General features: G+C 37.6%; 1 protein-coding gene across 1 annotated transcript; it reads right to left on the bottom strand.

Annotated features, from left to right (window-relative positions):
• Positions 1-6,613: 6,613 nt before the first annotated feature.
• Positions 6,614-12,138, bottom strand: LOC149051772 (sperm receptor for egg jelly-like). The gene is made up of 6 exons (XM_089187234.1): positions 11,419-12,138; positions 11,128-11,295; positions 10,320-10,445; positions 9,842-10,027; positions 9,402-9,650; positions 6,614-8,904 (listed from the first exon to the last, which is right to left on the bottom strand). Exons 1-6 carry the CDS (start codon positions 11,734-11,736, stop codon positions 8,755-8,757), a joined length of 1,197 nt encoding a protein of 398 aa, XP_089043360.1. The 5' UTR covers positions 11,737-12,138; the 3' UTR covers positions 6,614-8,754.
• Between the last annotated feature and the right edge of the window lie 1,025 nt (positions 12,139-13,163).

The following is a 13,163-nucleotide window of genomic DNA, read 5'->3' as shown; positions in this document are numbered from 1 at the left end:
TCGACGAACTTAATTTGTTTTATCGCGAGAGGGCTCTTAAGTGGTGTCTGTTTATTTTTCGGTTGACATCTCGTCACAGCAACTTTAAAAGGCAGGCGACTATGCTATTATGTTCCTGAAACCCTTCATGATATTTTTAAAAAAATTTGCACTAAACGTCAATTAAGACACATCAGTCGTGAATTATAACTATCATTTCAATTTAAAAACCGCCAAACTGATTAGTTGTGATTAACAGTTTCCAAATCATTTTCCGTCTTAACAAAGCTAAAATTACATTTGTAAACAAGCTAAAGCATATTTCTCCCCTTTTTAAAATATATTTGGTTATTTTCATTTACTTTTATTAGTATTTTTAAGTATTATTAAACCTAAGAACACACGTTACCAGAGTCCAGTTTGTTTGAATGAAAGAGCCTAATAGGAGCGACCGATAATATCGGTTGGATTTTGCTTGGGGCTCTCGGATGTTCCATTACCGAAATAATTATATCTAGCTAGTCACTATTTACTTAACATTTCCATAAAATAACCACAAAATGTAGTAGAGTTTCACTTGTACTTACTCAGCGTAGAGTGTAAAAACAGGGCTGTGAACATTTTACCGGATTGAAGCCTACTCATAGCCCAATTCTGCAAGCTTCTTATGTTATATAGTTATTGACTTGATAACAACACAAGGGTGACAGATTGTGTAATCTATTTTAACCATTTTGAAGGAGTTGATATGACACATGACAATACTTCTCACTGACATAAGTCAACCCTTATTTTTTTTTCTTTATGAAAGGACCAATGAAGCTAAAGGCCTACTTTACCAGGTGCAGAGCAATTGCTCGCTTCAGCAAAACAAGAAATTCACTTTAATAAGCTACTTTATAATAAAGTTCGGATATAACGCGCGCTCTCATTGGTTGAAAGAGCGTGCTCTATGAGAGTATAGAGCATAGAACTGAGCGAAAGCTGTCACGCCATCTGCCAAATTGTACCATGTTCGACCTTTTCCGGGACTTCTTTTTAGCTTTTTTTCGATAGTTGAAAGTGAAATTTCGGAACAAGCGAGCCGGCAAGTAGTAACAGAAGAACCAAATAAAGGTTTGTAAACATACCAGGCGCCGTTATTTACGTTATTAAAACGTGGGCAGATACGAAAATCCTCAAAGGAAAAACAAAATAGACATTCCGGGTTTTAAAGATTTTCACGCTCAGTTAGATTGCAAGCTTACGTACGGTAATGAAAATCAAACACAGCCAACACTCGTATAGTCTATTGAGTTCAGAGTTCAAAAACAAAACAGAACAAAACAGAAATGATGAAAAATATAACCAAACTGGCATAATTGTTAAAATTCATACTAATCATGACGGTGTCTAAGCAAATATGATTATGCTGAAGTCCATCGCGGCTCACTTATCATGCCGATCTCCGGTCATCACAGTAAAGCAAGCCTCAGAAACTACATCGGCCGCCCTTCGAGTGAAAAAATAAGAGCTCGCTCTGATATCCTTTTCAATGTGTTGAGTGGAAAGTCACTTCAGTCACTGCAGCCGAGTTTTGCGGCGCTGTCATCCCAAGCGATCTTCATGTTCCGGTGAATTCGGCTGTCGTTCAGTTAAAAAACACTCGCCTTGAACAGTTTGTTTTCTACCTTGTCATGTGAAAAAACCCGCGTCTTTTTATGAGCCATAATTCGGCTGAAGTTCACTGAACATTTCACTTCAAGATTCTGATTTAAAAACTTCAGGCAAAAGCGTTAAATTCGACCTGCCGAATTATTTTAGTTTGTAAACTATCACAGAGTGTGAACTTTGATGGTTTGACACTTTTGACAGCTTTTGTCTTGTACAGCCAATCAGATTATTTGAACCATTCTAACAGGGATTCTGATTGGCTTATTGTAGCGTGCTCTATGAGAGTATAGAGCATGCTGACGACACTGTTCTTCGCTTTGGAAATAAAGTTTGTTTTGAAAATTTAAAGTAATACATGGGGAATTTAACGGATTCTTTATTATAAAACAAATAGAAAAGCCTTGACTGTGCTCTGTTCTGTTATAAAGCACTTAGGAAGCGGCTAGAGCACTCAAGAAGTGGGAAGAAACACTCGACTACGTCTCGTGTTTCTCCCCAGTCTTCTTTCGTGCTCTAGCCGCTTCCTAAGTGCTTTATAACAGAACAGAGCACAGTCAAGGCTTCTCTATTTGTTAAATATAAATAGCTATATTAGTTTACATTTTCTTGTCGCGCGGATAATACTTGATAACATACGTTTTTAAGAGAACTAGTCCAAGAATCATGTTTAAAGTTAGTGGTCCTTTGCCGATCCGCATTTTTCCTACCGGAAGCTTTATCGAGTATCTCCGGTGTTCAACTGCACGGATGGAAGAAATTACAATCTATCCATTAAAGGAATGAAACTGCTCGGTGTAATTGGTAACATTTATATGGTATGGCAATAGCTTCAGCGGCGGGACTGATCCCGTAATACATGTATGGGGAATAAAAGCAGGAGAATTAGAACTCATCTGGTCAATTAATGTCATGGGAACCGGGATCAGTCGGATTAAGATTTCCCACAATCCTACATGTATATGAACGACACACAGGGGAATCCAGCTTTTCTTTGAGTCTGCGAAAAGCGCAATGACATCGATATCTGTTTATATAGTAACTGAGAGAGTGAAACAGCAAATAGATATGGATGAAGGCTCGAGCGCTCAAAGAGAGCCTCGCGAAGGAAACAAAAGCGTGAAAAATTTCATTTTAAAGAGACAAAAAGTGTTCCAGTCTGGAGAGAGGGGGTGGGGGGGGGGGGTTAGGATAAAATTTACCTTATTCTTTCATAGGGCTCTGTGGTATTCATAGGATCCTCCCTCATTGGCAGTTAACAATCACTTTTGTATGATTCAAACCTTTATACTCTGTTAGTGAGACTGATCACTCTCAGTTCCCCCAAAAGCCATGACATCCCCTTAAAAAACTTCTGACCCCTCTCCCAGGCGATTTATAATGGCTGATTCATTAATTCTGCTTCAAAACAATGCAGCATCGTTACAAAGAAAATTAATTTTGACCTCTTATCAATCGATATTCTGATGATTGTTCTAATCCAGTGTAATTTCACTAATCTTCAGATCCAAATTTTTGACATACACGCATTTTCGGATTAAGACCCTTTCACTGCCGCTGAGTATCGACTGTCTAGATAAATGGCTGGTGACCGAAATTTAGCTTTCAGAATAATCAAGAATTACTGCTATAAAAGCGCTTTTATTTCATTCAATGTCTCTAAATCTGAAAAGTTTTTTTTTTCCTTTTGGCATCTATTAAAATTAGTCTAAGACGATGTTAACATGGTATTGTGTTCCTGAGATCCTTTTCAATGCTGTTAAAAGCTGTTTTGCAGACTGTGAAAAAAAAGTCTCTTGTAGTGTCTATCTCAAGAAAACTTGAACAGGAAAGGTATAAGGCGAGAGGGGAGTAGGTAGAGTGAGTTTACGCTCGAGACCAGCAAAATACCTAACTACTGTATACATGAATTTATTTCCGTTAGAATTTTCGGTTGGTATGGTGGTGTTAGTTTATCCGAAAAAAAAAAAAAGAAATTATGTAAGAAAGTAACTAAGTAGGGATGACGATGGATTAACGCTCGAAACTTCAACTTTGAAACCCTTTACGGTGGCCACTTTGCGGTATCAACTCGGCTGATAACACTAAATGATCTGATTTTTACCTTAATCTTTGATATAGTGTTCTACTTCCCCTTACATATCTTTTTATTTTCTCTCAGCCTAATGGTTATTTTTTAATAAAATATTTTAATTCTTCGCCATCTTCTGAGAACCCTGAGAAAATACTCTCCTGGCGTTTTTCAAGTCTTGCTGTCTCCTACTTAATTTAGAAAAGAATCAGGTAAAAAATGAAAATATGACCTTAGATTCATCTACCGAGAACACTTGAGAAAATATAAAACTCATTGATTTATTATCCAGGAAATATTTATGTTGTTTCATTGATGGTTTCCTGCGGTTTTCCTCTCCAAGAGGATTGTACTTTTTTAAAGGGAGTCAGTGTGACTGCCCTTGGGAATGATACAATAAGATACTCATTTTTATCTAAAATAAAACAAAAAAAAGAGGTTATTAAATGGGCCATGACACCTACCTAGTAACCTTTCCAAAAAGCTAAAATAAAAGCAAAATTTCAGTAAAAATATGGCTGGCTAACCGAGTGGATAAGATGCACATATCTCGTACACAAATGATTATTATTCCCGTATAGGTAAAATTGCCTAAAAAATATATTGCCCACGTAATGAATCTTTCATCAAGCAATTGAAGCTTGTTTGGCCTAGATGGCTGATTGTAATCGGCCTCTTTCTTTTGTTTTTGTTCTCAATGTTGCTGCTGTCACTTTTGTTTAGGCTGTTATGTGGAACGAGGAAAGGCACTTAGAAACTAACGTAATTACTTGCACAGATTTATCCGCAGTTGCTTCTTCAACAGAAGATTCTGCAACTACAGAGCTGGTCGCTACATCTGCCACCTGCAGGTTGGACAGCAGAATATCTAATGATATCAAACCTTGGGTGGTAACTTAAGCCAAGAACTTCACAGCTTTTAGGTAGCGCAAATGCATTGCTGCGCTCGTCCCTCGGATATAGCTTGTTCACTTAATGGGAATTGATTTGCCAGACAAGTGCTGAGCCCTCATCAGGAGAGGCAAGCGTCAATTTAGCTTATATGAATAGAGGATCCTGTAAATTAAGAGGATAGAATGTGGCACACAAAATCCAAGTAATCACATGCGTAGAATAGTGAGTAGTGTAAAATGAATCGTGTGATGTAAACTTAGTAGGGAATCGTATGATGTCAGCCGTATGCCGGCTCGAACTGAAATACAAGACGACAATAAAAGCTAAGGTAACTAACGTATCGAAGATAAAATAATACAAATGAAGGAACTATCGCTAACATTGCAATAACGACCTTAACATGGAAGTGGCAAATCGGCACTTATATTGATCGATTAATAAGCTTCACGGCGATTAACTCGGATGATAGTTTTATGAGAAATAACCTTATATTTGAGATATGGACCTAATCAAGCGCGATTCAGAGTATACAAAATACAAAAAAACAAACAAACAAACAAAACAAAATAAACAAACAAACAAAAAAAACTAAGTAACCGATTTAGTAACGATATAGGCCATTTGATAAGTGATAAAGTAAGACTTAACTGAAAAGAATAACAATTTAAAAAGCCTGAGAACTTAGCCTGGAAAACAAGGAATCGATCACTTATTTGGTTTGCCCACGTACTGAATTTGACTTGATAGAATAGATGAGTAGCAGTGTGGAGAGAAACTATGGCCCAATCCCGAGTAGAAGTTGGCGCAGTAGAATCTACACCTGAAATGAACTGACCGAGTAAAACCTCGTAAATATATCTAATCAAATAACACGCAAGCTAAGCCAGCGATAATAACTATTTCCTGACGGAAATAGCAGCCGAGGGCTGGTAAACTTCGGCAGATTAAGCAATTACTTGATAACATCAATGGTATAGTAAGTTCCTGCGGCAAGAACTGAGTTAATATCACGTTAAAAAACCGGCAGTTCGTCAGTTTTGTCTGTTTTGCCCTTCCCCGCCAGCCTTAAGTTGTCGGTCCAAAATGCATATATAGCATCCTGATACCTCAGAAATTTTGCCTCACACGTAATCATGGAGATTTCGTTCATTTCGCACCATCTTCTCTTTTTTTCTCAAAAAACCTGTTAGCAGCTCAATTTACATCGCAATTGAAATATGTACCTTATAACTCAATTTTACAGAAAATTAATACAAAATAAATTGCATTAGCTTGCCTTTGGTGCTAAAATAATCTAAGGTCTTCAGTTAGGGAAGCTAAGCGCGCGTCACTATAATTTCGTAGTGTTTTCTTTCAGACTGGATGATCGTGTACATTATAGCTGCTTCCTCAGTTTTCGTGCCTGGAATCGGCGGGATAATATGGGCTGTGTTTATCTGCGTGAAACGATGAGAGAATGGTTAACCCTGTGCTCTAAAGGCCTGAAAAAACGTCATTCTCTGGATAACGTTCTCTAATATCAAAGCCCGGCTGTTCGACAATAACTTAAGGTTGAGAAAGGGACTTTCATTTCTTTAAAAATAACATATTACACCTGAGGGTGAAGCACTCATACTGTATTTAGAGATTTAGGTCTCGAAACTGTTTTGTTCGCTGTGTGCTTACTTGCACTTTGGTAGCTGAGAGGATAAGATTATATCAAAGTTATAGTTAAAGTCTCTGGCGGGTTAATAAAACAAAGTTTAGCCGTTGTTTTAACAAAACAGCGTTCTAAACTATCTTGAATATAGCTGAATCTTTTTTCTGAACATATGTTTTTATGAACAGCGTCAAGAGGGCTGAAAGCTAACCCTCTTTTAAATGATACCTCATGCCCACTGCTTGCGTAAAACAGCGGTTTGGATTACACCTCGTGTTGATAACCGGCCCTCTGTTTTTGATTTCTTATTGGCTCAGAAAGTGAGCAACATTCAATAGCATTCCAATCAGTCATTTTTAATAAAAATTAAGTATTCGAAACTTGACGAGGATTTCTCTACCCGCCATGTGTGAGCACATTGATAAAAAATTTTGCATATTCAGGGGATTAAATTCCATTAGAAAGAGCTTCGCTGCCATTTTCATCTTTGGCTTCTGCCATCGTTCTCAACTTTCTCATTTTGTACAATTAAATTGTTCTACAATTAGTTTTTCTTCTCATTACGACTGGATTTTATTTTTCCTTATATATTTTCCTACGGTAGGCACCCCGCATTGGTCTGAATGTCCCGTTCATGCCCACTCTTTTTGAGTTTTAATTATTTATGTTTCCATATTTTTTTTTCCGTTTTGGTCTTGCCCAATAAAGCTTGACACAAAGATATAAAACTAGTTACCAACACTATCTATAGCTGTGTGAATCCATGTAAGTTTAATTTGCACGACACGAAAGCAGAAGTCTCTGTTTTAATGTCCATAAATGTGAGATCAGCATCCACCCCTGACTTGCAGTTTTGCCGTCATGATTCATGTTGCAGACAAAGGCTTCGTAGACAAAGGAGAATGATTAAAGAATGACGAAGATGATGAAATGCTTCCCAAAGGTAATAAGTTCTCTCATTGAAAAAAAAAAAGAAAAGGAAATGGTGAAGGGGATGGTTTTGGTTGGGTGACCCCTCATTGGCAATTAAACTCATATAGCCCCCCTTTATACTCTGTTGGCAACCACTGATTCTCCTTTCCCCTTGAAAATCACGTGATCTCCCAAAAATAATCACCTCCCCTTGCTAAAGATGTTGAATGTACCCCAATCACACCTTATTTTTTAACAATTTTGCTCGCCAAAATTCTTTTTTACAATTCCTTACTGTGCGTTTTGTTTTATTAGCCACACACGCACGATGTAAAACCCCGATGCCAAGATACTAAGCAAGGCAGGCTCCTAACTATGGCAACGTACCTTGTACCCGTCACCCAACCTTTGTGTCCATTTACGTACCAACCGTTGATAAGGCTCACAAAGGAATATTTTATACTTTGCATCGACTAACGGTCCAGAAAAGACTTCAAAATGTTCAGCAGGCTTTAGAATCGGCGGTGAATTAAGTTGCTACAGTCGAGAAGATTGATGGTCACTTCAAACCATAATGGCATTAGTGTAACCTCTAACTTAAATGTTCTTTGGTATGCATGCAACCGCTGGTTATTGAGAGTAGCGACTTGGATTGCAAGTAGAGGAAACTGATATTGCACTTTTTAAATACGGGCCTCGTAAAAACAACAACAATGAATAAAGCTATACACAAAAAACGTTGATGATACTTAGCGATCCCTTCCTCGTAAAATTTTACTGTTTTCGCGTTTTGCGTCCCGAAGCTTCTGTAAATTCAAATAATAAAAAGCCGTTTTCTAGGTAAATAGCACACCCTTACACGATTTTGTTTGTACAGTAAACATTGCGATCAGTACTACGAAGTTCCAGTTCAATTACCTTCTCTTTCCTAAATTGATTTTTATTCCAGCGTTGAGAAAGCTCGTATTAGCTACAAAAAAATGTTATACCGACAAAGCCCTCTTACGTGTTCAACGGAAAGGACATGCGGGGCTTCTGATGAATGTTATGAAAATTTTTCTGACCAGTAAACACAACTACCCAAGGTAACTTTCAGAGTGTAGTTTTGGTCTGTTGTGGAATCATAAACTTGCATCAAGGGAACATTTTGACTCTGGGGAGGGGTGGGTGGTGGATCTTTGACTTCGATGCACGAGCGCTTCCTTCGCATTCCACCAAGACAAGATCTTTTCTCACTTGTGTGGAATAAGTTCATTGTGGCATTGTAATTTTTTAAGCCGAGAAAGTATTTCCCAGGACGCTCAGCCAGAACCTGTATCGTCGCATTTGGATTCAAGGAGCAGACTGTTTGCCTTTCACTTTTTTCATGTGCACTTAGCATCCAAACACACTTTTCGTCATGAGAGATAGTGGCATTGAAGTCGTAGTCTTGAGTTGTCGGTCGCTGACCAAAACGCATATAGACAAACAGATATACGGTTGGATCTTTAGGTTTGATTTCCATTATCAGCAAGGTGTTTTCATACTTGACTTTTATCTCGTGGAAACGTAGATCATAGTTCTTTGTGAAATACCATGACTTTTCTGAAGCAGAGATTTCCTGAAGTTTTCAAGGCATAACGATAACAATATCTTCCGTGAGATTTGATACTTTAATAGGCTTGCTGTCGTTGTTTTTCAATTGCAGGGTTACAACATCAGAGCCAACTCGCTCCTTTGTGCCGTCCCAAGTGTAAGGGTTGAAAGAAAACGAGAACATCTGAAAGAAGAATGATTAATAATTTGTTTGTTTTTGTGGACTGCTATAATTGAACACGTAAACAAGGTACTCATTCTTAGTACTAATCATGAATTATCATAAGTTGAGCGCAAAGTGAAACTGAATATATATTCGGAAAAACAACGAAAAATAAATAACATTCATGTGGTCACTTATTATGAAATATTGTCAGAGTTAGTCTTTTGAAACCAGAATGAAAATCGAAGAGAAATGGCGGGTGGAAGACCTGATCCTGTTATCAACTCAGTTATAAGGTTTACTTAAGGCGATGTGAAGAAAATGAAGCTTGATTGATTCTTAATTGTTGTCCCAAGTGACAGAGTTGAACATGTCAAAAGCAAAACAAGAAATATGATTGCTGGAGGTAATAAGGAACCTTTAAGGTACCTAATGTGCTACTTTAATATTACTGGTGTCGGTATCTGCCAAAAAAAAATACTTGGATTGAAATTTGCCCGAAGGGCACGAAAACCTACCTGAACATCTACAAAACTTGTTTTGTTTACTCCAGCGAGTAATAATTGGCTCTTAGAAGGTAAGATAAACCGGCCTTTTCCTGCTTTTATTTCCAGTCCTGAAAGTCTTTGGAGGCTATATCTTCCGACTGTCATGGATATTTGTCCCCCTGTGAATGATATCGTTCTTTCATCAGGTATTGTCAAGGCTAACACTGAGTCTGCAACTTTCTCGAGGGCCTTCATTGAAATCTTCACTAATAGTTTACCCTGTAGAAATTGCAGAAAACAAACATACAATGTAAGCAAATTATGGATTTTCGCAAGCTTAAAACAAACAAACAAACAAACAAACCATAAAAGGTCCACAATCTGAATGAAGAAGGGAGTAACGGTGAAGTTAACAACAATCTGCAATGGACCATTTGCCAATGAATAAATTCTAATGTACATTACAGTACCAGTTGCTGAAAACTTGACTTGAAGTCTTCTGATGCAATTACTGCTGCTGCCTTCAAAACGCTATTAAGACATGAAGCCAAGTTTTCTGCTAATAGGTCTGTCAGCAGTATGTCTGCTACGTCTTGTTTCTGGGCGAAAGACCATAATCGTGACGTCATTGAACTGATGGCAGATAAGGATAAATTCTGTGGAGTGCAAATAAATATAAATGAAGCTAAAAATGCTTATTTTCAGATCTCTTTCCATTTACCTTTGTAGAAATAATTTGTGGCGAATTAGCTAAAGTAAGTACAAAATTATAGATTGGTTCATTTGATAACACAACAGTTGCTAGTTTTTCATGTTCGTGCTTTTCCGTATTTCTCGTCTTTGCTGTTGTTTCTTGAGCATTTCTGACTAAATAGTGTCATGGTGTGAAGGCTTGACGTAAAAACCAAGGCTATTCCAACCCCAATCGATATTACGTAATTAACTTACCAAAAACGGGTGAGGTACTTTCTCCAGGACCTGAAGAGCAGAACCGATAACTGATGATTTTTGAAGCAGCTCGGACACACTTTTCGCTTCCAAGGGCGAAATTTTTTTAAGGATGTGGTTCATAACCTTAAACAACGATAAAGATATTAGCCTAAAGTTATTTAAGCCAATGAAGAATTAGGCAGCCAGACTGTATCACGCATATGAGGCTCGTTCCAAAGATAATATATCTAAAGGCATATTTAGACTCAACGTATCCGGTTTCCCAATGACATTGTCAGTTAAAACCCGTCAAATGATATATTTGCAAGAGTATAATTTAACTAAATGCATCAAATCACCGAAAACTTCTAAGTTGAAATAAAGGAATGTCCGGTGATTTCCGCCCATGAAATGGATTTTCAAACTTCAATTTCAAGAGGTTGTAACTATTTGCTTGAAATTTGATTCAAGGTTCCTTAGCGTTCTTCACTCGTCAGAACGGAAGATGAAATTGTTTGCTCACACGCTCAACACGCAAGAATAATAGAAAGTCAACATCTAACATGGAAGAAACGATTCTCGCGCTGGAAAAACATCAGATATTTAACACAGCTCCATTTTTCGCAAAAATCTGTTCATCTATTTAATGCATTATACTTGTCTGTTCTTCGAAAATTGATTTTTATTATTATCATCTTTTGTTCATACAAATACTTTGTTCCTTTTTTGTATGTTTGGCTCTTGGTAAACTATTTGCTTTTCGGACACGATCAGAATGAAGTATTTTTTTAAACTTTTTAATTAACAAGTTGGATTCGAAAAGTACCTTGTATTTCTTTTGCAAATCCATTGAGGTTTCTTGTGAAATTGGTAGAAGGATAGCGTTTGCTATCAGCGCCGCTTCTCTCAGGTTTCCGATCTCGATGAATTTGTTAAATAAACTGTTTTTCGCCCTTAGAAGGTTTGTGATATCATCAGGTCTTATTTTCTGGATCTGCAAAAGTCAAAAGCAGGTATCTAGAACTAAAACTGATCTATTACTAACAGGGACCAATATAAATTAAAATATTCTCACGTCCTTTCATGCCAGACGTTAAATTATTGGTTTGCGACCTACCTGAACTGTCAAAGAGACTGGGGAAGCAGAATTTCCAAATCTGTCAGTCACTGTCGCGTTCAATTTGACAGTAAAGTTGTCTGCATTGTTCCCAGGCGGTATCCAAGAGGTAGTTATGTTTTTGTTAACGCCATGATATAACACATTGTACAGTCCGTTCTCTAGCCTGTATTGAAACTTGTAGGACAGAGGGGTGTTGTCACTTTCCCATTTGCTACAGCACAGATTGAAATCAGTCTTCAGTGAGATACCGCTTGGCGGAGTGATGGAGCACTCCCCCCCTGTAGGGAGAATTGCTGTTGAAAAAATCATAAGCATTATAATCAGTCCCAATCCCTACACCTTATGGACCATTAACAGAGTCAGAGGAAAAATTTATGCGCCATACAGCTACACAATTTCTTGCAATTACCGGTATTTACTGGTAAATAGACCTGTGATATCTAACATCAGGAGTTCTAGATATATTGAAAGAAGTACAATTTAGTCGAAAACTTAGAATGCAGCATGAGCTGGAAAAGCAAGATTAAAAAAAAAAAAAAAAAAAAAAAAAAAAAAGGAGTATACCCATACAGGTTACTTTAATGAGAAATCTAAGCAAAATATTCGCCGCATTTAACTCCCAGAAGTGATTAACATGTAACTTTTCCCTGTGATATCCATACATTATCCGACAAAACAGGTAATGAGAATACTCAAACTTATCAGATCGAAGTTGTTTTCTTGATCTAACATCATATCCTTATAACTAGTTCACAAAGAATGTGTAGCAGCTAGAGGGGAGAATTAACAGTTAGATCTTGGGAGTTAGAGGTCTGACAGTTTTACAACATCTACATGTGCTCATACACATGCATTAACAGTTTTAATGTTGACAAAACTCGTACTTATGCAGATTTCCCATAAACCTGTGGTATAAGCCTCATGTCATGACTTCAAAACTTTGATACTCACTTCAAGAGGAGAATGAAAAATAAATTCCATATTTCTACTTAATCAGTTAAGGTTATTTAGATCAAATTGAGTTAATCGTTGTAGCGACAACACGATCAAAACTTATGTACAACAATATGAGGGCAAACTATCAAACAAATAACAAGGTTATCATCTCATCACTGTGACATTCGTAGTAGACAAGACAATGTTATTTGTGCATATATCTCGCTCGTCGTTAGATATTCGCCGTTTAACAATGCAATTGCCCGCTTTCTCAAAGTAGCACCTAGTACGGTAGGTCATACACCAAGCCAAATTTTCTCCAGTTAGTGGGCTACTTCTAACTTTCATAAGTCCGGGCCACGCTGCACGCGCTGCGAGCTATGCATTGACAGTTAGGTGCTACACTTGAGTATATAGGATATAGTATATACTATATGGTATCATACCTTGCCATTGTTACGACATACGTTCTTACTAATTTTGTTATTAATACTTACTATTAGACATTGTTATTAGAGCTGTAGTTGAAATTTGCATCAGCGATGGCGATGACGATGGCGATGGCGATTACGATGGCGATGGCAAAGACGTTAACGATGGCAGTGATGGCGATGGCGATGGCAGTGATGGCGATGGCGATGGCGATGGCGATGGCGATGACCAGGAAAATAGTGATGACGACGGCAACGGCAACGGCGACGGTGATGGTGATGCTAAAGATGGATGAGAATGTAAATCTTCGATTAGAACGAGATGTGAATTGAGCTCTTTTACTGTTTTACGGCTTTCCTGTCAGCACATGTTGG

The sequence above is a fragment of the Pocillopora damicornis genome, chromosome 1 (genome assembly GCF_964200805.1).
Source record: "Pocillopora damicornis chromosome 1, jaPocDami1.2, whole genome shotgun sequence".
In the NCBI taxonomy this organism is placed as follows: Eukaryota; Metazoa; Cnidaria; class Anthozoa; order Scleractinia; family Pocilloporidae; genus Pocillopora; species Pocillopora damicornis.
This window is presented reverse-complemented; position numbering and strand designations above follow the sequence as displayed.